The 22,141-nt window shown below is 45.1% G+C and overlaps 1 protein-coding gene across 1 annotated transcript; it reads right to left on the reverse strand.

Annotated features, from left to right (window-relative positions):
* Window positions 1-1,059: 1,059 nt before the first annotated feature.
* On the reverse strand, window positions 1,060-7,487 carry TMEM252 (transmembrane protein 252). The gene is made up of 2 exons (XM_082696676.1): window positions 7,145-7,487; window positions 1,060-3,570 (listed from the first exon to the last, which is right to left on the reverse strand). The coding sequence occupies exons 1-2, from the start codon at window positions 7,420-7,422 to the stop codon at window positions 3,333-3,335; spliced, it is 516 nt and encodes a 171-aa protein (XP_082552802.1). The 5' UTR covers window positions 7,423-7,487; the 3' UTR covers window positions 1,060-3,332.
* Window positions 7,488-22,141: the final 14,654 nt, after the last annotated feature.

The raw sequence follows: 22,141 nt of genomic DNA on the forward strand, positions 1-22,141 counted from the left end.
AGAGGATCGGAGGCAGCAGAGCTTAGCAGATGTCTGTTCTACTCCCACCAGCTGGAGTCCTTATCGGTGGAAACAGCTCATGCAGTTGACAGCCCACTTGGTATGTGAATATTAATGTCATGGAAATTTATAGAATATGATGAAGCTATGCATTATAAGTCCATGTCTTTATCATCTTTTCATGTCTTTTAACACCTAGTATGTGCCCTGCAATAGAGGCGAGCTGGGGAGATACCTCACCGAAGATGGTGTGTTTAAGTAGAATCTTGAGAGATGGGTAGAATTGCCAGTAAAAGTACTTGTGAGTTTTGGAGCAGAGAGGTCAAAACTACGCGCACTACATCTCAGATATGCAAAAGATGCAGCATAATGTATTCTATAACTGACCTTGTCGTGCTCACCTTCTGGGAGCTGGAGGGAGTACCGAAACCCACCATTCTGAGGAAGGTTATAAGATGAAAAAACTGGAGGAGCTGTCACCTCTAAGAATTTCCCTTCCTCGTTGACAGGTGAGCCTACCATTCCCGTGAGAGAAGGGAATGACCAAAGACTGTAGTGAATATTTGCCTCTTCTCCACTCTTCCAGCCTCCATGCCCTCCTTGCCATTCGGGGAATCCTGGTTGCATCACCACTAATTGTACTATAAACTTAAGGAGGAAGATGGGATACAATGTCTACCTCCTTGAGGAAGTCCCTCAGGGCTGGCCAATGAATTCTTATTAAGCACACCAGAATGCTTTTGTTCTGACTTGCCCAGTAGGTTTTAATCACTGGGCCTCTCAAAGATAGGATTTGTTTGGACTAACACCCGTGTCCTTGATGGCTGGCTTCAGAGTACATCTGTTTTCAAAAAAGCAATAAATGTCTATTAGTAGTACTTCTTCTCAGAAAGCACCTGGCTTATCTTCTGAATCAATAGTTGGTGTTCAGTAATGTTTGGGTTTTCAAAAAGATTAACTCATCTGGATGCTTCTTTAGTTCCACAGGGAGAATCAAACTTTGATTTATGTTCCCCTCTTGATTTTTTTTTCTGATACAAAACAGAGATGAAAGAGAGGGAAGTTTAAGTACAAAATTTATTGCAGTAAAGAGACCAAAACAATTTTCTTATGTAAACCAAAATTAACATGTTTCATATGTTATGACTACCATAAGTTGGAAAAGCCACCTATGACACATGCACACTCTGGCTGAAAGTCCAGTGACAGAGTTGGTTCAGGCCCATGGACATGTTCAGACCCCAGAAACAATTTCAGGGTAACAGTCTCAGTAAAAGGATAGAAAGAGATGACAAGAGAGAAATAATAAATTGCATTGCTAAGCAATAGTCACCTTCTCATCGGACAACCATGAGTGACCTTCGTATCAGTTATGCCCTTGAGGTCAAGGATTCAAATCCCAGGGGCCCAAATGCATGTTTCATATAAAGGGACCAGGATTTCCTCTTATGTGGCTTCCTTGTATATTTGTCAAGATATGCTTAATCTGTACACTCAGCAAAAATGGGAAGAGGAGGCCACGGAGGGTCCATTCCATCTCAACAACCCTCTTCCTCCTTGAAAGCTCTTCATCCTCGCCACCACTATTCAAGTCCCCCTCTTGCCCATTCAGTGAGGACTGCCTGTCACCAGCAGGAGCCACTATTCATCATCGATGGAATGATGAGAGAGAAGGAAACTTCAAGAAGTGAGGGTCAAGCTCTTAGGCAGAAAACATGGAGCGTGTATTTACATGTTAAAAGAGAACCCTTTTATATGTCAAATATGGTGAAAAAAATTTACATTTTTTTAAGTTAAAAAATATAAAATAGAATTCTAGAGCAAGCTCTCTGTCTTTCTCAAGGCCTATAAGGTATTGTACCAGTGCTGGGGCTCTAATTATTGTTGGGACCCACTTTCTGAAGCTGGAGAGAAGTCCAAACTGCTCTGTGAGAGAAGGGAGCTGAGACAGGGTTAACCTAGCACAAATGTTTGAAGTAAATACACCCTCTTACACCCCTCTACTGGAAATAACTGTATGCTTTGGGCAAAGTTTCTTAACGCTCTGAAGTCTCAGTTCATGCATCTGTAAAACTAACCATTGCACTTATTTCTGAAGGGTAAAATGAGGGCTAAACAAAAAGCACAAAACGTTCACAGCACACAACCCATGATATAAAAGACATTCTGTAACTGTTAGATAATAATCCCAGCATAAATTCCTGACTTGACTGAGCAAGAAACTGAGACCCAGACAGATGAAAGATTCTTGTCCAAGCTCTAAAGCATCAGGCTGCTTCTCTTCCCACTGCCCTGCCACCCAACATGTCCTCTTGTGTTAAAACCCATAATAAAATACAATAAAGCTGAGGAAAAATCAGTGGGTTTTAAAATAAATATCCCAAGTCTAAAAAATGCATGGCTCTGTATCTTGAGACAAAAAGAATTATCTCTTAAGGATCAAAGTGCTACAGTATAGTCTCCTTTCTTTCAATTCTAGAGATTTGCAGGGGGATTTGTTGAAATTCACATGAGTATTTTAATGCCTTTCAAGATTTACATCAAAATCTATACTAATACTACTTATGGCTAGTACAGTTTCCCCCTCTGAATTCTGTGTCTTACGGATTTTTAGGCATTCTGTCTGTCCCACTTGAGTCTTTAAGAAACCTTGTCATCTCTGCTTGTACAGCCATCCCATTTTTAAGGTATTTGTGGAAAATTTTGTGTTTGAGCCATTTTGAAAGGAAATACTATAGTTTTTTTTTCCACATAGAAATAAAATACACAAATTAAAGTAATACGAAGTAACACCAATGGCTTCCAGGAGCACATCGCCCACGGTGCGGGTTACAGTGTCCCTCTGGTAATATGGTAAGCGGAGAGAACTACGACAACAGCCAACAAAAAACACAAAGTAAGCCACAAAAACCCCTCGTTTCCAGCACACTTTCTTTTCGTGGTTGTTGGGTGATGTAGTGCCTGAAGGCACTGGGCTGCCTCAAGAGCAGCCCTCCTTTCTCTCCTCCTGGGACTGAGGTGATGGGAGGGGTTGAGTGACAGCCAAAAGCCTCTTGGAGCAGAGCTCCAAAAAACCGGTCCCAGAGCCCATCTGGGCTGCGATTAGTGCGAATCCTTTGAAATGTTGCCGGCTGCTGACTGCACCCTTCCGGAGCCCTTACAGGCCAAGCACATCGGCGGAACTGCACGGCTGTCATCCCCAGCATCTCCTTGGCTAGCGCTCCTGGGGGTCCCGGAGGACATTTTCCCTCCCATAGTCTGGTGCCCACGTTTATTACCAGCAGCTGTAGTCCACGAACGTGCATCCTGAGCACGAGGGAGTGTCGCCTGCGTCAGCATCCCCGGCTTTGCCTCTCAGCATCCTGCAGTGGTGCAGCTGCTGACACCCGGCCTGCTACAGACTCCTCATAGGAAGGGGGGGCCTCTGGGTGGGCATCAGTTGCAGCCTCGGACTCAAGGCCCATCTCTGTGTACAGAGGTGGAGGAACATCCAAGGCATCTCCCTCTGCAGGACAAGGTTGCTTCTCCGCGTCAAGACTCTCTTCGTACGCAGGAGGGTAGAAATCTGGCCTGGGGATCAAAATGCCACAAACATACATGTGTTATTTAAGTGGTTAATGCCAAAGAGGCATATGCCTGCCTCTCTCAAATCACATTGTGTGAAGTGAAACTGTTAAGAAACATTGATTTTGAAACAGATGTACTTCTTCCCTGGCATCACCAGTTTTTTTTAAAAAATGTGCTTCTCTTCCAGCAAAACCCTCCTTATCAGCCATCGGATGTGTGCCTCTATAGTTCCTATTTTTCCCAGTGGGTTACTCTAAGCTATTCCCTCTCTCTCCCTCATGGGAACCAGGGACTTTCAGCGTGAGATCCTTACCCGGGAAAGGGACACGGGACCTCAGCTGTGCAACTACCCTCCACCCAGTTAGTCCGTCCATGTCCTTGTCTCCGTTCACACACATCTCATTTTCGACTCCGTTGCACTTACTGTCTCAAAACCTCCTGGCCAACAAAATAATGAATGAAAATGAATGTATAAACTTGTCATATTGCTGTCATACCCCTGAACCTAATGGAACGTGGTGTGTCAGCTACAGTCTAATAAAACTTTTTAAAAACCGAGCTCTGTGCTGTCTCCTTGACTGTATCTCTTTCTTTTCTCTCTCTTAAGTCTCAACAACCAATTTCCAAAAAAATGTACTCATTTCTCAAGATATTTCAACTGAGAACTTCACGTAGATTTCCCTGGCAGCCCTCTCCACGCCAGTAGGTCAAGGGCGAAGGGAGCCATTTGCACCAAAGGTGACGTATTCATTGGTCATCTTGTCCAATGTTGCTAATTGTTAAATCCTTCTGGCTTCTCCATCGTGAATGGGACAGGAGTGGTGTGTGGTGAGGACGAGAAAGGGTGAGCTTGATTAAGTTCTGTATTTATAGGGTGAATCCCTCAGCGCCCCTGGCAAGTGTTGATGGTGTGTAACCACAACAGAACAGAGCCTGCCCCTTGTAGCCACAGCTCCATTCCAAATATTACCAGGCGCAAAGCCAGATAGCTGAAGGAGAGGTCTACTGTACGGCATAAATCTCGGGCTTCACTCAGAATAGCCACGGCAGTGTCATGGGGCACATGTGTAAGGACATGGAAGACAGAAAGGTAAGCTGTTCCCTGGGGTGATTTGAGAGGCTCCAGGATGAGTGCTGCCTGCCCCCAAATCCTGTCCAGCTCTTCCAGTCCCGTCAACCCCAACCAGTTCACATTCCCAGTGCTTTGAGTTCCACTGTTGCACACGCATTTGCTCTGCTACCTCAATGTGGGTTCATATTTTGAATGCATATCCTTCTTAGAAATGTGGTTTTTCCTGGACTGACTTCCTGGCTATTCTGTGTAGGCTGGGCACCTATTAGATGCAGCAGGAGGAGGAGGTTCAAGGGGTGTCAAGATAGCCATATCATGGATCTCTTTGAAATAACTCAGCACGGTATGACATTATGCATGTGTTCCTAAATTTGAGCTGCCTCCTAGAGTCAATCAGTTACTCTTCTTTTTGAAGAGATTTTATTTATATGACAGAGAGCACAAGCAGGGGGAGTGGCAGGCAGAGGGAGAGGGAGAAGCCGACTCCCCACTGAGCAAGGAGCCCGACACAGGAGTCCATCTCAAGGTCCTGGGGTCCTGACCTGGGCTGAAGGCAGATGCTTAACCAACTGAGCTACCCAGCCGCCCCTGCAATCAGTTACTCTTATCAGGAATTCACACTCTGGAGGCAATCATCTAACATACAGGAAAAAAAGTAATCACTCGAGAAGCACCCTCCGTAATCACTTTGGTTATCATAATCTTTTATCAAACCTGGAAACCTTGCCAGTTAGTATAATAAACATTGGAAGTAAGGTTTGGTTATTGTAATTAGTATTTTTATCAGTTAGCATAATAATGTCAAAAATCAACCGTCATATAAAATGATTTATATTCAAGATATGTGGAGTAGCTAAGATATTTCAGATGAAGAAGGCAAAAGAATTGACGGAGTCTTGCAGCCTTTGTCTTGAGGATGATCCCTGAAGTTTTATCCCTACATGGTCCTGTGTTCAGCCAAGAATTAGGAGGGTTTTGGTTGTCTGATACTGGCAAACTGAGTTTTGTTTCATTGTAGCAAAATACATGTAACATTAGATTTACCCCTGCAGCCATTTTAAGTGTACAGATCAGTGGCATTCCGTCCATCCACCCTGTTGAGCAACCATTATCCCTCTCCAGAACTTTTCCACCATCCCAAATTGAAACTCTGTACTCAGTTAACAATAAGTCCCTGCCCTCCCTTCCCGCTGCCCCTGATAACCACCGTTCACTTTTTGCCTATGAATTTCATTGCTCTAGATAGCTCATGTAAGTGGAATCATACACATATTTCTCCTTTTATGTCTGGCTTCTTTTACGGAGTATAATGTCTTCAGGGTTCATCCATGCTGTAGCGTGTGTCTGAATGTCCTTCCTTTTTGCAGCTGAATAATATACCATCGCATGGGTAGACCACACTTTGCTTATCCATTCATCCACTGATGGACATAAGGGTTGTCTCCACCTTTCGGCTATCATGAAGAATGTTGCTATGAACACTGGCGTACATTTGTCTGTTCAAGTTCTTCCTTTTAATTCTTTTGTCTACATACCCAGAAGTAGGATTTGCTGTATCAAATGGTCATTCTGTATTTAACCTCAATGCCATTTTCGATAAAAAGATCACACCATTTTATGTTCCCAGCAGGAGTGAACAAAGTTTTGAATTTTTTTAAAGATTTTATTTATTTGTTTCAGACAGAGAGCGAGTGAGCAAGAGAGAGAGAGAGAGAGAGAGTGCACCAGCTGTAGAGGGAGAGGGAGGAGCAGACTCCCCACGGAGCAGGGAGCCCAACTCAGAGCTGGATCCCAGGACCCCAAGATCATGACCTGAGCCAAAGGCAGACACTTAACCCACTGAGCCACCCACGGGCCCCCAGATTTCAGATTTCTGTATACTCTTGCTAACACTTGTTGTTTTCTGTGTGTTTTTCTAAGTAAGAACCATCGTAATGGGTATGAGGTGGTAAGGTTAACTGAATTACCCCTGAAATGTTACTGCCTTGTGTTGAATAAATCTGTCGTGTAAGGTGAGATCAGAACACCTAGAAAGACGGTAAGCTGAGACCTCACTGAGCTCATGAAGAGGCTGCAGGTCTCGTTCAATGCCTGTTTGTTCATTCGTTGTGTGGCAGAATTTGGTGTGGAACTTCCTTTCCTTGTGACCTCGTAGCCGGGCTATGGGGAATAACCCGCCACCACCTGCCTTCTAAGGACAGCTGTCATGAGACAACAAAAGAACCCGAGAGTCAGGCCTCTTCTATTGGCTTAGGTCGGTTTTCAATGGGGGAAGAAGTGGTTTTTCAGATATAAATACCCTCTACTTGATGGTTTTCCCCAGAAGCAGCACCATTCTTCCTAAGGACTAACCCCAGAGTAATTTCCCGACCAGAAAGCTTCAGTTCTAGACACACAGCCTTGCAGGGCATGGTTGTTTCTCTGCAGTGGGACTAAGTTTATTCTGCTTTTCCAGAATTCAGCCCCACCACAGCCCTTCTCATCTTCCGGCCTCCCCGTACATACCTGTCAACTGTGGCCAGGGGCAGTGCCCCAAGAGAAAGGTGTCTTCTGAGCACATGGGTGAACACCCCCTTGCTTTCCCTTGCCTGGCGGTAGGTGCTCCAGAAAATTCCACTCAGAAGGATCACAAACCCCAGGGGCAGAAGCACGTAGGCCAGGATCAGGTTCCCTCGACCGTTGACTATCGATCCTGAGGAAATGAAGAAGGCCCCCAGGCAGATCATCAGGAAGCCCACCAGGAGAGCGAGAGCAGAGAGAACGAGACTAGTTCTGTTCTGCATCCCTGCTCCTTTGGAACTCTTCCACCCCCCCTGCTTCCTTGCCCAGAGAGAATGCTCTCATTAGCCAGCTCGAAGCTTTATATGCCCTGGGACCAGCTGGCCTTTGGACAATTAAGTGAAGCAGGCACTTAGAAGCTATTCATTAACCATTGGAAGTTACCATAATATCCTTGGAGGATTAACTTAAAAACACAGCATTGTGTAATGCAGGAAGGAGTGGCTTCTTGTTGCTGGTTTGCTCCTCTGAGCTGGGAAGGAGCCTTAGCCAGCCCAGCCAGCCCCAGTTATTTGAGGGAAGGTCTCTCACCTTTGGATTATAAGGGCACTCTTCTCTTAATCCCCATGGCTAGAGAAATTAGCGTTACTTGATGAACTGTATTCTTTGTGGCTTGGCAAGGGGTCCTTTCCTGATTTCTTCTTTCTCTCTACTAAAAAGACATTTTTAAAAAAAGATTTTATTTATTTATTTGACAGACAGAAATCACAGGTAGGCAAAGAGGCAGGCAGAGAGAGAGGAAGGGAAGTAGGCTCCCCGCTGAGCAGAGATCCTAATGCGGGGCTCGATCCCAGGACCCTGAGACCATGACCTGAGCCGAAGGCAGAGGCTTTAACCCACTGAGCCACCCAGGTGCCCCCTAAAAAGGCATTTTTAAAGCTCCTAACAAGTTTGTCTTGTCTCTCTCAATGAAATTCTATTGCCTTTACCTTATGTTACTGGACACATTCCAAGAGAAAAGCCAATGGGGTGAACTCTCTGATTCCTTCTCTGCTGATAAGGAAATGGGCATACACAGGAGGAGGAAAGAGAATTCTGGAGAGAAGAACTGCAAGAAAGCTTTGGGAATTTGGGGGGATTTCTGCTGATGGTTGTAGAAGGTGATGATCTGGGGGCTCCTATGTGTCTCAATCAGTTAAGCATCTGTCTTTGGCCAGGGTCTTGATCCCAGGGTCCTGGCATCCAGCAGGATGGCATTTTTTTTAAATTTGTTTCTTCCTCTGCCCCTCCCCCCTGAGCTCATGCTCGCTCTCTCTCTCTCTCTCTCTCTCTCTCTCTCATTCTCTCTCAAATAAATAAATAAATAAAAATCTTTTTAAAAAGGCGATGATCTAATGACTTCTCTGACCCTGGTTTTGTATCTTTCCCATTGCTGGACCCAAATATTGAGATCCTAGGGTCATTCCGGTTAACACCTAGGTGTTCTACAAGAATTTTTGCTATGGCTCCATTGCTGGCTTCCATTCCTGGCTTACCTTTCCTGCTCTCATGAAAGGCCACAGTATTTCATAAAAGAGCATTTCCTAAAAGGTGTAGCCTGTTTTTAACCTCCAAGCGAAACAAATCGACACACGTGAGAAACACCACCTCTTCAACCCCCACCCTCCCCCACACACACCTTAGAGGCACGAGGCACACTAGCAGATTAGAAGCTCTGAAAGGTCCCACAAATAAAATACATATGAAGTAAAATTTGTTTTGGTAGATGTCTCTAAAAAATGTTCCCTGTCCTCTCCCCTGCACCATCTGCTTGCCTGCAGCTTTGCCTCAAAAAATCTTTACAGCACCAGCCTTCTGTTTCGTGTCTGAAATTTGTTTCCTCCATCTTGACTGTCTCTGGTTACGCACACCCTACTCTAGATCTGGTTCATGCCCTGATTCCTTCCTTTTTTATGTGATGTTTTGCCATGTCCCTGCTGAAATTCTCCTGCCCATGGGGACTCTGGGTCACTTTTGTGCAGACAGACTATCTTCAGTCCCTCTGTCACTGCTACCCCACTACTCCATTATATGATTCCGTTTTCTTTCCTGATGGAAAAAGGGATTCTTTGTGCCATGCCTAGTGGTGCCAGGTACAATCTTTAGCTTTATCCCCACCATCTCGTTAGCTCTACTTTCATATTATGGGCTAGAAGAGAGAGAAAGACACTGGATCAAAAATGATATAAGGCACATCCCTATTTCGCTTCCTAACTTCTACTTTTATGTTTCAATCCTTATCCTGATCTACTCTCATCTAGTCTTGATATTATCCTTGCAATCTGAAGACAATACTTTCCCTCCTTTATCGACTAGTCTCGAAGTTTTCAGATTTCGAAGATGGCCCCTGATGATCACTGCCTTCTGGTACCTGTGTCTTCTGCCATGGGGGCTGGACATATTGAGAGTAGGCTGGACATAGTGACTTGATTCTAACCAATGAAATATGGTGAGATGTCACTTCTGTGATTAGGTTGCAAAAGATTGTAACTTTGCCTCCCTATCAGACTCTTCCTATTGTCCTTATGGCTTATGCCCTTCGAAGAAGGAAGCTGCCTTATTAAAGAGACCCATAGGTCAAGGAACTAAGTAAGGGCAGCTTGTGGCCAACAGTCAGTGAAGAACTGAGGACCTTAGTCCATCAGCCAGTGAGAAACTGCTTCCTGCCAACGATTGTGGAGATTTGAAATCAAATCCTTGCCCAGCTGAGCCTTGCGATGATTATAGCTAAGCAACACTTTGCTTGAGAGACCTTGAAGTCAAGGACCTAGCTGTGTCATGCCCAGATTCCTGTCCCACAGAAACTGAGATGATGAGTGTATGTTGTCTGTTCTAAGTTATGTTCCGTGGCAATTTCTTAGGCAGCAATCAATAACAAAAACAGCTCTTTGGGACTTGGAAACCAAAGCGGACAATTGGGGTTAAGTGTTTGCATAGGATCTGGAACATAGAACTCATCCTGTGAAGGTTGGCTATCTTCATACTCACCAATATTGTTATTGTCATTGATGCTGTAATTCCAAAGAGCTACGAAAGACCCAGAATTTCCAACTCGAAGGTCTGCGGTAGGAGTTGGGTCCCAAGAGCAGGCAAGTGTTAGAGCTCCAGAGTGAATCTTACATAGTAGAGTAAGGAGAGTAGCACTCTTGATGGAGACTGCCCACCCATAGGGCTGGGCTTCTTTGTTTTAAACCCAAACTGGAAGATGAACAAAACTGGGCATTATGACAGGCCAGGTCTAGTTCCTGTGATCACACCAGTATTTGAGCAAGTAAGTATCTCTGTTCTTTCCCCATCCAGTTCCAATGAAGGATAACTAATGCTCTACAATTTGTCAGATGGGTTCTCTCCTCCACTACCCTTGAAGGAGGTCATTACCTGTCATTCCAGAGCAGTACTTTTTTTTTTTTTTTTTTTTTTTTTTTTAGCAGTGGCATTTTTTAAAAATTTGTTTTGGTGAGAAATTGGGTAGGAAAGAGCAAGATTCAGGAGCTAGCAGGAGGATGAAAGCACTTCGTTACTTTATACAAAATAAAGAGCAGGATCTTGAGCTCAGAAAAGTTGAGGAGCTTATCTGGGGTGAAGTGGGGCATCAAGGAAAAAGTACAAAAGGATCTGTAGTTTATGAAGAAAGTAGATGAGAAAGGGGGGAAAATCTATATGGAAATAATGAAATACTGCCAGGAACCACATCACTCCCTCCTGACAGCTGAGACATCCTCTTGAAAGACCAATGCTGAAGTTATGTTTGTCTGTGTTGTTTATTATTATCGAATATATAAGTTACTAAATAATTATGTATATTTTTTGCTGTGACTCTGCTTCAGTCCTAAAGCATATGCATTACTGCTTCCTGAGCATGATTCCTCTGTAAGGCCTCAAAAATGGTGATAGTGACATAGCACAGACATGGAGAGAAGGCACCGTGGTCTTCATCAGTCTGGAAGAGGCAGGACCCCAAGCAGAAGGGCAGTTGTAATGACAGAAGAGAAGAGCAGGCCGCATTCTCAGGGTTGGGAAAAAATGAAAAGAATCCAACAAAGAGCCAGTCCCACACCAAAACATCACCTTAAAGAGTGTGTTTCAGGAGATCTATGAGCCTTTGGCTGGAGGAGGATGAAAGGACTTATGTTCTTATGCTCTGCCTACCTTCTTAGTCTGCCTTGAACCATCCCCACCCCGGCCAATGTTTCTGTTCTTGTCCACCTCACCACTCCCAGCGCTGAGTGTGAGAATGAGGGGCCAATAATAGTGACTTCGTGTAAAGGTGGAGAAACTGACAAACAGATTTCTGAGTCACCTAAGTTCATACAGCGAGCTCAGGATAAGAAAAAGAATGTTCCAGAGGAGTAAGGACAGAGGCCCTCCTTTGATAGAGAAATGGTCTGGGACCCAGTAGAAGCCAAGCCATAGTCCTCCTGGCCCAACACCCCATCAAGAGATCCATCTAGAAAAAGTCTTGCTTTTAAACCAGTTTATTTTTTCATTATTATAATTCCTAAAAATTCACCATCAGCAAAAGTGACTGACTTGGCAATAGACAGTAGTATGTTATCTGACTGACAGCCAAACTGTCTTAAAACATAATCACTCTTTCAACACTGTTCCTTTGAGCGTGACTGACCCATGAGCGCTGCTGAACATGGAGTGCAGCCTAGCTCCAAGCACTGTTTTGCCCTCCACGTCAGAGCCCCCCCCAAACCTCCCCCTTCTTTTGGACTGTCCTGTGCGATACATAAATGCCTTGGAGCTTCTAACTGCACTCCAGCCCTTTGTTTACTGGACACACGGGCCAGTACCCTTCTCTTGAAAACTGAAAAATCGTATTGCTTTGGAGGAGAAGCCAACGGGGACTTTGGAAGGAAGCTAATGGTGTGTAGAAGCTATTGCATGGGAGGGGTCAAGAGTTGAGGGAGTGCGGCCAGATTCCAGAAGGTCACCTGGGTTTAGGAAGTGAGGCCTTGTGGGAGGTGGGGAAGGTGAGCTTGTGTGCGTAGCCAGCCATGTCACCCGGGTCTACTTTCATGGTGGTGATTACTGAGTGATTTCTGGATTAGCCTTTCACACGTCTGGGTTCACTGAGCACCGTCCACTTCCTTCACCTTCTTGTTTTCTTTGCTTTTGAACCTCCCCCCACCACCTCTCTTTTCTCCCCTCCCTCCCTCCCTCAGGAAGATTTACATGAAGGCATTTTTAGGTTGGCAGAGAATAAACAGCTTCTCAGAAAATGTGTGCTCCACATGGTAAAGTGATAGCAGACCAGCACACGAGGCTCATTCTCATCTTGGAGTCAACCTAGTGAGTCTCTAGGCAAGAGAACAACAAGCAAGGCCAGGACTGGTGAGGGCTGTGAGAGACTCCCTCAGATCACAAGACATATGGGGTATCGAAACAGTAATGAGATAAATCATTATTTTTAAACAATGTTTTTTAAAAAAAATCATACTGACCACCTGTTTCTGCAGGTGAAGTTTTAGTGAGGAAATTGAGTCATGTCTGTGGACCAAACAAGAAGATAAATCCTTAAGACAAAGCTTAAGCCACAGGTCAGCCAGAAAAGACTTAATTTCTTTGCAGATCTGTGGAAAACTGAGAAGAGGCTGTAGCCTCTTTGGATCAGAACAGAAGCTTAAGGCAGAAGTGGATGACTTGCTCTGATTCCGTTTGGCATGGTGGTCAATGACTTGTAAATATGATATGGGTTCTGTGTCCCACCTCGTGAAGTTCTCCTTAATATTGAACTTCTCTTGGGAACCATGACAACCCAGCAGCAATGAGCATCTTTGGCACTCAGATTATTGTCTCTAACTACCATCCCACCGAAGAAGCCCAACATCTTTATAGAAGTGCCTGGATTCCAGGGCTCAGGCAGAAGACCCAGGAGATGGAATGTTGAATGGGAAAGCAAGGAAGTGAGTGAACACTCCAGAAGTTATGCCTAAGAGGTATAGGAGGCACCTTAAAAGGGTCTCCGCTAGCTCAGGTTTTCTGATCCTCAGCAGTATTCACATTTTGACCCGAATAATCCTGTGCAGTAGGGAATCTTTCCTGTACACATGCTGCATTTAATACCAACCCTGGAGTCGTCCACCCACTAGATACCCAGTCCTGGAAACCAAGAATATCTACAGGCATTGCTAAATGTCTCCTTGGGGGTCAAAACTGCCCTTGGTTGAGGATCAGTGCACCAGTCCAAGATGTGACAATCCAAGCACCAGAATTTCAGCAACTGAAATGAATTGGAACAAATAAAATACATAAAAATCTGCAAGTTCATTATATTTCTTCAGCACTAATCAGCAGTCATCTCTGTTTTTTTTTTAATTTATTTTTTATTTTCAGCATAACAGTATTCATTATTTTGCATCTCTGGTTTTTTAATGTCCTTCTGTCTAGTCCCTTTGTTCCTCCTTCTTTTTTTTTTTAATTTTCAGCATAACAGTATTCTTTTTTTTTTTTTTTTTTTGCACCACACCCAGTGCTCCATGCAATACGTGCCCTCTCTAATACCCACCATCTGGTTCCCCCAACCTCCCACCAGCCCCCTTCAAACCCCTCAGATCCCTTTGTTCCTTCTTTCATCAACTCTTTAAACGGATGTGGGAGCTTTTGGAAATTTCTTTATCTCCGCACTTTTTTCTGGAAGAGTCCCTTCTTAGTCAAATGTTCCAACTCATTAGTTTAATATTCACCTGTGCCCATTTGGTTATTCGGATCAACTTTTAAGGAATGGTGATTATATTTTTAATGATCTAGAAGTCTGTGTGTTTCTTTCACATGGCTGCTTCTGGATTTTATGGCCGCAGTACTCATCCCAGCAAATGAACGTTCTGGTGATAGGAGTCAACTTTCAGGGTGTGCAGGTAGATGATTTTGGTTTGGGAGGTTTCTCTCCCCAGCATTTGAGGTCTGGGAACCTCTCATCTCAGAAGTGTCTCATGCTCTCTTTTTCTTGTCACCTCTTCCCACCGTGATTCCTGCTGTCGTACATAGAGAGTTAGTAAATTCTGCTCTACTTCTCTTCTAAAGCAGTTATGAGGCTTTAACATGGAAGCAAACACCACTGTTTCCAGATATTCAGCAGATGAGGGACATGGGCAGATTGTGAGAGGCCCAGGGGTTCATAATGCAATCTTTTAATTTATTGACCAAATAATGATTGGCAGGGCCCCTCCCTACACTGTGCCAGTTAACCCTGAGCTTGAAGTTCCTCTAGTTAGTGGACTAATAGCTCTTACTTTGAAGTACCCTTTTCCTGGACTTTTTTTTTTTTTTAAAGCTTTTACTGCTCTGTCCATCCAGTTCTCTTTGTTCTGTTTTCTAGGAAATCATCAAATTATCCAATCTTCAATTGTAACTTTTCTTGTTTGGCATTTCAGTGGAATTTGGGGAGGGAGGAAAAGTATACAGGTGGGCTCAGTCTGCCAATCTGATCCGAAATGTTTTCTGAGTATATAAGGACATTGGTGGATATTATTTATAAAATTAAGATCAGACCATCTATGTAATTTTGTATTTTGCTGTTTTCACTAGAACAACATATGTTTTTGGAAACATTATTTTTCATGGTTGCACATTTCTGTTTTGTTTTTTTAAAGACTTTATTTATTTAGACAGAGCGCGTGTATGCAAGCAGGAAGAAGGGCAGAGAAAGAAGGAGAGAGAGAATCTCAAGCAGACTCCACACTGAGCGTGGAGCCTGACACAGGGCTCAAACCCACGATCTTGAGATCATGACCTGAGCCAAAACCAAGAGTTGGATGCTTACCTGACTGAGCACCCAGGCACCCCATCATGATGGCCTTCATAGTTCATCAGGCTGGCATTCTTTATTTCTTTATTTCCTCGGCACTGAATAATAAGGTCCTTAAAGACAGAGAAAAAGGTCATCCTGAAGACTAACTGAAATATCTTCCCCACATAGCTCTAAGTGCTCCTTACTCAATCTGATTTTTTTTTCCTTTTCCAGTTGAATAGGTCAGAACCAAAGCAGAGACTTAGGATTGGAGATGAAGTGAGACCAAGAAAGAAGGTTATCTGGGGGAGAGGATAAGACTAATATAGGCATTCCTGTCTTCTGACTTGATTTTCCCTCTCCTACTTTTTGGTGCTATTTGCAGAAGTGGATCCTTAGTTGGGTTGGGAACCATGATGTTCGGAGTTTCCTTCCTCTTATTAAAGCCCTCGAAATTGGAACCTATCTTTGGGATACAATGTTTCTTGCAGCACATATCAAAATATGTATAAAGTATTTCGGAGGGGATGTGTTTCTACATTACAGGTGTATTAACAAGTCTAAAGATGATGTTCATCTACCCACATTGCTGTTTACTGCCCCAAAAGGATGAGTCATTCTCTGTTTACACTGGGGACTGAAGTGACATCAGCTCACAGCCAGGAGTGTCATCAACTTGTAAAAATGCCATGACCGTAACTGTAAGTTCTTGGGGGATGGTGACATGCAGAGTGCAACCTTTATTTATGTGTATTGGGATGCAGAGTACTTAAGCGAGTGTTGGAAATCAAGACAAAAAGGCAAAAGGCAACACCGTACTCACAGAAAAGTTCTTATCATTGAACCCGGGATAATTTTTCAAATTTTATAAATATAACTGAGACTGTCACAAGCAGATGATTCCTTTTTTTCTCCCCACAAAAACTGAAAAACAAGTGCAGGGTCTAATTTTTTTTTTCTCTTCCTCTTTTTTAATACATTATTTAAGATGAGTCACTGGTGTCTAGTACAGAGGGAAAAATGAATAATTCATTAAGAACTCCTATTTTTCAACAAGAAACTGAGATTTAGCCACAAATTACTATCTGAACACATATAGTAGCCACACATTTCAAAAAAAAAAAAATCAATAAGGGCCCAAATTTGTTTATTTTTTGAAAGACGAGTGAAAGAAGGATGGAAGGGATATCTTGCCTCTGATCCTTAGGTAGGGAATAACAGCTTCAATGGAAATAAGTGCAGTTTTAGCAGATTTCTCACTTTTCCCATGACCGGATGTGAAACATAGCTAAAACAACTGTAATTGTCATGTATTGAGTTCCACCACGTGCCAGTTACCATTCATTTACTCTTTAATTCTCACAACAACTTGCAAGATAAATAGAAGTTCTGGCTGGGGTTGCAGGAGGCCGATGGCTCAGAGGATCAGCGACCAAGGTCATTTAGAGCCCGTCTGCCAACCAACAGCTCGCTGGATGCATATCCTGCAGTCGTCATCTTACCTTACCATGCCTCCCTCGACAGCTGACTTTAAGGCTGGGAATTTTACTTGGTTAGGTTACAGTTGATAAAATTATGAACTGCTGTTTCTAATGGATTTTTTTTTAAATATTTTATTTATTATTTGACAGGGAGAGAGATCACAAGAGCTCAATGCGGGGCTCGATCCCAAGACCCTGGGATCCTGACCTGAGCCAAAGGCAGAGGCTTTAACCCACTGAGGCACCCAGGGGCCCCTCTAATGGATTAAAAAAATTTTTTTAAAGATTTTATTTATTTATTTGACAGACAGAGATCACAAGTAGGCAGAGAGGCAAGCAGAGAAAGAGAGGAGGAAGCAGGCTCCCTGCAGAGCAGAGAGCCCAACATGGGGCTCGAACCTAGGACCCCGGGGATCATGACTTGAGAGCAGAGGTTTTTAACCCACTGAGCCACCCAGGTGCCCCACCTCTAATGGGTTTTTTAAACAATTACAGACTTGCAGCATTTACTGATCACCTCCCATTTGTAAGTATATCCCTCACAATGGGCTAAGATTTCCTTCACAGCAAACAACCCTAGATGTCAATGAGCATAAATAACAAACATTTAGGTCTTGTGCACTCAACAGGTCCATCATGGATCAGCTGCGGGTCTGCTATAAGTTGACATTATCCCAGATGAGGGAGGAGCTGTTCTCTAGAACATTAAGAGTCACAACAGCCAGGAGAAAAGAGAAAGCTGAAAGGTCTTGCATTGGTGATTAGAATTTTGGCTCAAGATGTCATACACCACTTTACATACTACTCTTTGGTGACAATGGACCACACATCCTTAACCAACCATTGGGGTCCAAGAAGGGCAAACCTACTAGGCACAGAAGACCCTAATAGAACTATTTGGTGAGCAGCACTAACTCTATCCACAGGTAAGCAGCCAGGTGTTGGGAGGAGCACAAAGAATAAGACATAGTCTGTGCTCTTAGAAAGCTTACCTCTGAGTCAGGAAAAAAGCTACCTTAATGCAAAGAAGAGTAAGTGCCAAACTAGGATAAGCATCATGTGAAAGGAATACAGAAGAAAGAGTTCATTTTTAATTGATTTAATTTCACTGTTAATTTTAAGTGGCAAGAAGCCTCTATCTGCAGAGCTTTAAAAGCTTGAAGAGTTTCAACCATCGAAGGATATTTTAGGGAGAAAGCTCTTCCAACTAAGGGAACTGTGTGAAAAGAGTTGGCACGTTCAAGCAAAGATGGGTGTAGGGGTGGGAAGGAGAGGCCGGTGGGTAAGACAATCCGTGAAATCAGGGACAGGAAAAGCCACTTGGAAGCAGATCGTGGAAGTGTCTGCACCACGTAAGGAAACGGTGCCTTTATCCTGACGTTGCTATATTTAATCAGCCGCTATCTCAGAGACTCTCAGATGAATCAGCGTTGTCTCCAGTGAACTGCCGTCTTGACATATTCACCATTCTTCGCAGGGAATGTCTCGTGTCACTTAGGGTAAAATGACAGCACTCTCAGAGGAGAATGCCTGGTGTGCACCAGGTGATCGATGAAGATGGAGGAATGAATGAGTAGGAAGAAATTCGAGAAAGGCATCATGCATTAGTCCTTTGACACTCAAATTCTGAGTATCCACACTATTTTTTGAAGTTGGCTCCATGCCTAGTGTAGAGCCCGGGGTGGGGCTTGAACTCACGACCCTGAGATCAAGACCCCAGCTGAGATCAAGAGTCAGAAGCTCAACCTACAGAGCCACCCGGGTGCCCCAGCGTCTTTTGTTTTGTTTTAAACAAAGAACGACAATTCCAGAAGAGAGCTGCTTGTTTGAAGCCTCAGTAAAGTTTCATCCAATTCTACATGTTTAATGGCTTCTCTGTCTTCCTTTCTTCAGTCTTTGCTGCATTAATTGTTTTAACGTTTCATTTTAGGTTTGATCTTCCAATTCTTTAACCAAATCTGTCTTTTCTCTGCAATTTTTTTCTAGGCCCTCTCATGGGTCTCAGGAGCTCAGAGCCTCCAATCCTGGATGGGAAGTCACTAAATGAGAGTTTGTCCCAACCCTTCAGATCTGCAGGGGCTTCGGGGAGAGGGTTACACATAGTGCCTGTGGGTAGGAGTTCTCGAGTCTACAAGCCTCAGTCGACTCAGTAAAAGGAGCTATACTAGAAAACAAACAAAATTCAAAAAGCAAACAAAACCCCCAGTCCTGTCTAGGGCTATTAAAGAATACAGAACTTTCCAGCAGCCGAGGGATATTGTCAGCCCTGGACTAGAGTTTGACACTTCATGGAAACAGAACAGGGTGTCCGGAAGGAAGAATATTAATGGCTTGACTTGGCCAAGCTGGGAGTTTGCCGTGTTCACCCTAAAACTCTGCTCTGCTTCCTTGTGCGGGAAATAAAAAGAGGCTCTGTTGTGTCAGTTAAGCAAAACCTTGCAAAGCATGCACAGCAGTCGGGGGTTCGTGACCGATGAACAAGTGGGAGAAGGAATGGACGGAGAGCAGGACAATATGGTAGACCCCCATGAGTCCTAGTGCTCTCAGCCCGTGCTTCTCATACGGCCACGCCGCACGAGCCACCTGCGAATCTGGAGACCGTGCAGATTCTGATTCAGCAGGTGCGGGGAAGGTTCACAATCTGGAAGCTCTAAGGGCTCCCAGGTGATGCCAATGTTGCTGGTCCCTCCCTGAACCACACTTCAGCAAGCCTGCCCTAAAAGTCAGGTGTTTCCCCCACGGTGTTTGGGGCCAATAATCCCCCTGCGACCTCGTGGGATGAGCTTGAATTTGTTCACCAGCCTGAGCCCACCGTGGTAATTGTACCTTCTAAGCCAGTGATTGGCTTGGAGTGAGTCATGTGAACCATCCGGGTCCACAAGATAAAAGGGAAGGCGGGAAGGGGGGAGGAGATGGGGGTATGGTTTTTGCTCTGGTCAAGCAACCTAAGGGGGGAATTTGTGGCTTCGTGGATCCAGAGTTTACCTGCTAAGGATGGTATATTCCTTGCAGAAGCGTAACAGGGGATCTCCCTGGCCCCTTCCACCTCCCTCTCTGCTGGGTCCTCTCTTTGTCTAGGGACCACCTAGTCTAGTTGAGTCTTGAACGAAAGAATCTGGCCGGGCTCTCTTTGGGACCCTCCGGTCTTCTCCTAAATAGAGTTTTCACGCTGTAGGACAGTAACTCCCTGTCAGGTCATTCAATCAACCCAGAAGGCTGTGACCCACGTCGGGAGAAAGAACAGAGTATCACCGCACATCACATGTGGCAGAGGTAAGAATTAGGGGGATTGTCATTTGTGGTGCATGAGTGATAGAGCATGTATTTCTTATCGGAGGTCCTCATCAGGAGAGTCGGAGAACCACAGGTGTCTGGGCTCTCATATGTTGCTAGGATTCTCAAGCCTCTCTCCCTCTGTTTCTACCTGCGTATCTCTGCCAGACCGAAACCTCTACCTTCCCCCAGCTACCCCACGGGTGCAGCCAGAAAGCTCGGCAGGCCCAGTCCCTGTGCTCACCCAACACCCACTCCACCTCCACCCCCTCCTCCTTGCATCAGGAAAGGGCACTCGCATCCACCCACCTCAAGGCAAAGGGAACCCTGGGAGTCATTCTTGGTGCTTTACAACCAACATACTCTGTCTCCACATTTTGTTTTTTTTCACTCCCATGTCTCTTTCAAAGGTATCTGTCTCGATCCCCTGTTGATGCTAGGGTTTTGATCAAAGCACTGTCCTCTCCCTACCTAACTCAGCCTTTCCACAACTCCTCTTGGCCCTATCTCCTTTCCAATCTGCTCTCAGGCTGCAGCCAGAAGGTCCTACGAACCGTGTCACTTCCTGTTAAATTAAAGGGTAAAGCCACCAATCAATAACCTGGCAGGGAAGGAACTCGGTAACAATCTCCTGACCATCTCCCCTGTGTGGTCCTCCTGCTTCCCAGTCGGGGCTGCCCTCAACCTTTCCTTCGTACTTCCAATACCCTCAATCGGTATTGCCTCCGATTTGGGTCCCTTGGAAATGCTTGTCCTTTCAGAAACTCTCTTCTGTCATTTCTTAATGCATCAAACCTTTCTTATTTGTTGAAGTCTCAGAAAGCGGATAACTCCTTCGGAAGGCTGTCCCTGGCTCCTGGATGAGATTAAGTCTTTTCAGCAGAGAGTGCATGCAGCATAACTGGAATTATTTACTGGTTCTAAGGTTTTCCCCCACCCCCACCCCAAGACTACAAGCTTCATTCAGGCAAGGCCCACATCTGCTTTGTCTCTTTGTCCGGGAACCACAGTACCAAACCCGGGAGCTAGTCTATGGCAGTAGTTTGTTTTTTAGATGGATAAAATAAGTGTTCAAGAAGACATTTCTTTAACTATGAGGACCACTTGCGATATTCCATTTTTTGTTTGTTTGTTTGTTTGAAGAACAAGAGATTGTCTGCGAGTGAGATGTTGCCCATTGAAATACTCTGGGAGGTTTGGACCTGTTTACTATTCCAAATAAGGGCTGGCCACCCAGGCTGCAGGTCCTGTGTCTCCCGGAAACCTATATATTCACAGAGACTGTGATTCTGTTGCTCATCTTGACAGTAAGATCCTGGCTAATCAGGTTCCTACAGTGGTTCACTCTGCAGTTGACCTGTCTGTGTATTAGTGAGAACTCACATTCCGAACTGTGACTTCGTGACACCAGAAGTAGTGTGGTTCTCTCCCATTGACACTGCCGTCTGTCCTTTCTCTGTCCTTCTGCGCCCGTCAGTGCCAGGCCTGCTAACAGGTCAGGCCCCTGACTTCTGACAGCCGGGCTCCTTTGCCATGCCCTCCAAAACAGGATACCTCAGGATGTCCCCCCGGGGATGGCCTTTCTTTGAAGTTGAGAATTAAAACGAGTTTTCTCCAGTTGCTCTTAAGTAATATAGTTAAATATTACAATGTGGTTGACCCCTGCCTCCCCGTATCTCCCCTCTGACGTGATTCGGACTTGTGCTGACCGGCCTGCTGACCAGACAAACGTGGTCGAGCTGCGGAAGGAGGAACAGCTAAAGGGACATGTTATACTTTAATAAAGAAAAAAAAAATTGCATGTTCCCAAAAGGCTTGGGACAGGCTATGGAGGTTCACGTACTGCGTCCTGCAGACATGACCAAGGCCAGACCTCCCGCAGGGCCCATCTTCTCTTGTGCTACAACCAGTGCAGTAGCCAGTTCGAGTCCGGACTCTGTCCTGTGCAGGCGAAGAGCTGCACGGCTGGTTCTCTTGCCGAACAAGGCTGTCAGGGAGTCAGGAAGGGGTGAGGCCTGGCGTCCCCTCACTCCTCCCTGCCGTGAGCCGAGACTTCAGTCAGCATCTCCAACACTTGGAGCCACTGCTGGGCTCCACAAGGGCGAGCGCTGGTCACTGTGCTCCTATTCCATGCTGCTGGCGAGAGGTCCGTGCAAAACCAGCCCTCAGGGCTACATGCGGCCGTGGGGAGACCTCTGCTCTTGCAGCAAGTTCAAGTTGTATGGACTCTGAAAAACAATCAAGTTGTATCCAAATCAAGTTGCCAGGGGAGAAGCTGACCCACCAGGGGGCTGCCGCCCAGAGGCCTCCTTGGAGCCTGCAGGGGGCTCTGGAGCTGGATGGCCCTCAGAGGGGGCCCACATAGAGGCCGGGGCCAGGCTTTGGGAAGGGGATTATTTCCACCCTGGGAGATGGCTCCAGGGGAGAGGGGCCCTGGGGGCTGCCCCCCCCATAGGGGGCCTTGCCAGCAGCTGG

Source organism: Mustela nivalis, assembly GCF_964662115.1.
Source record: "Mustela nivalis genome assembly, chromosome: 13".
In the NCBI taxonomy this organism is placed as follows: domain Eukaryota; kingdom Metazoa; phylum Chordata; class Mammalia; order Carnivora; family Mustelidae; genus Mustela; species Mustela nivalis.

What these genes read in the sequence shown, in the direction of transcription:
- TMEM252 (XM_082696676.1), bottom strand. Translation starts at nt 7,422, where the DNA reads ATGCAGAACAGAACTAGTCTCGTTCTCTCTGCTCTCGCTCTCCTGGTG. An exon ending in CCCCTGGCCACAGTTGACAG is followed by an intron (nt 3,571 to 7,144) that starts GTATGTACGGGG and finishes TTTGATCCCCAG; the next exon opens with GCCAGATTTCTACCCTCCTG.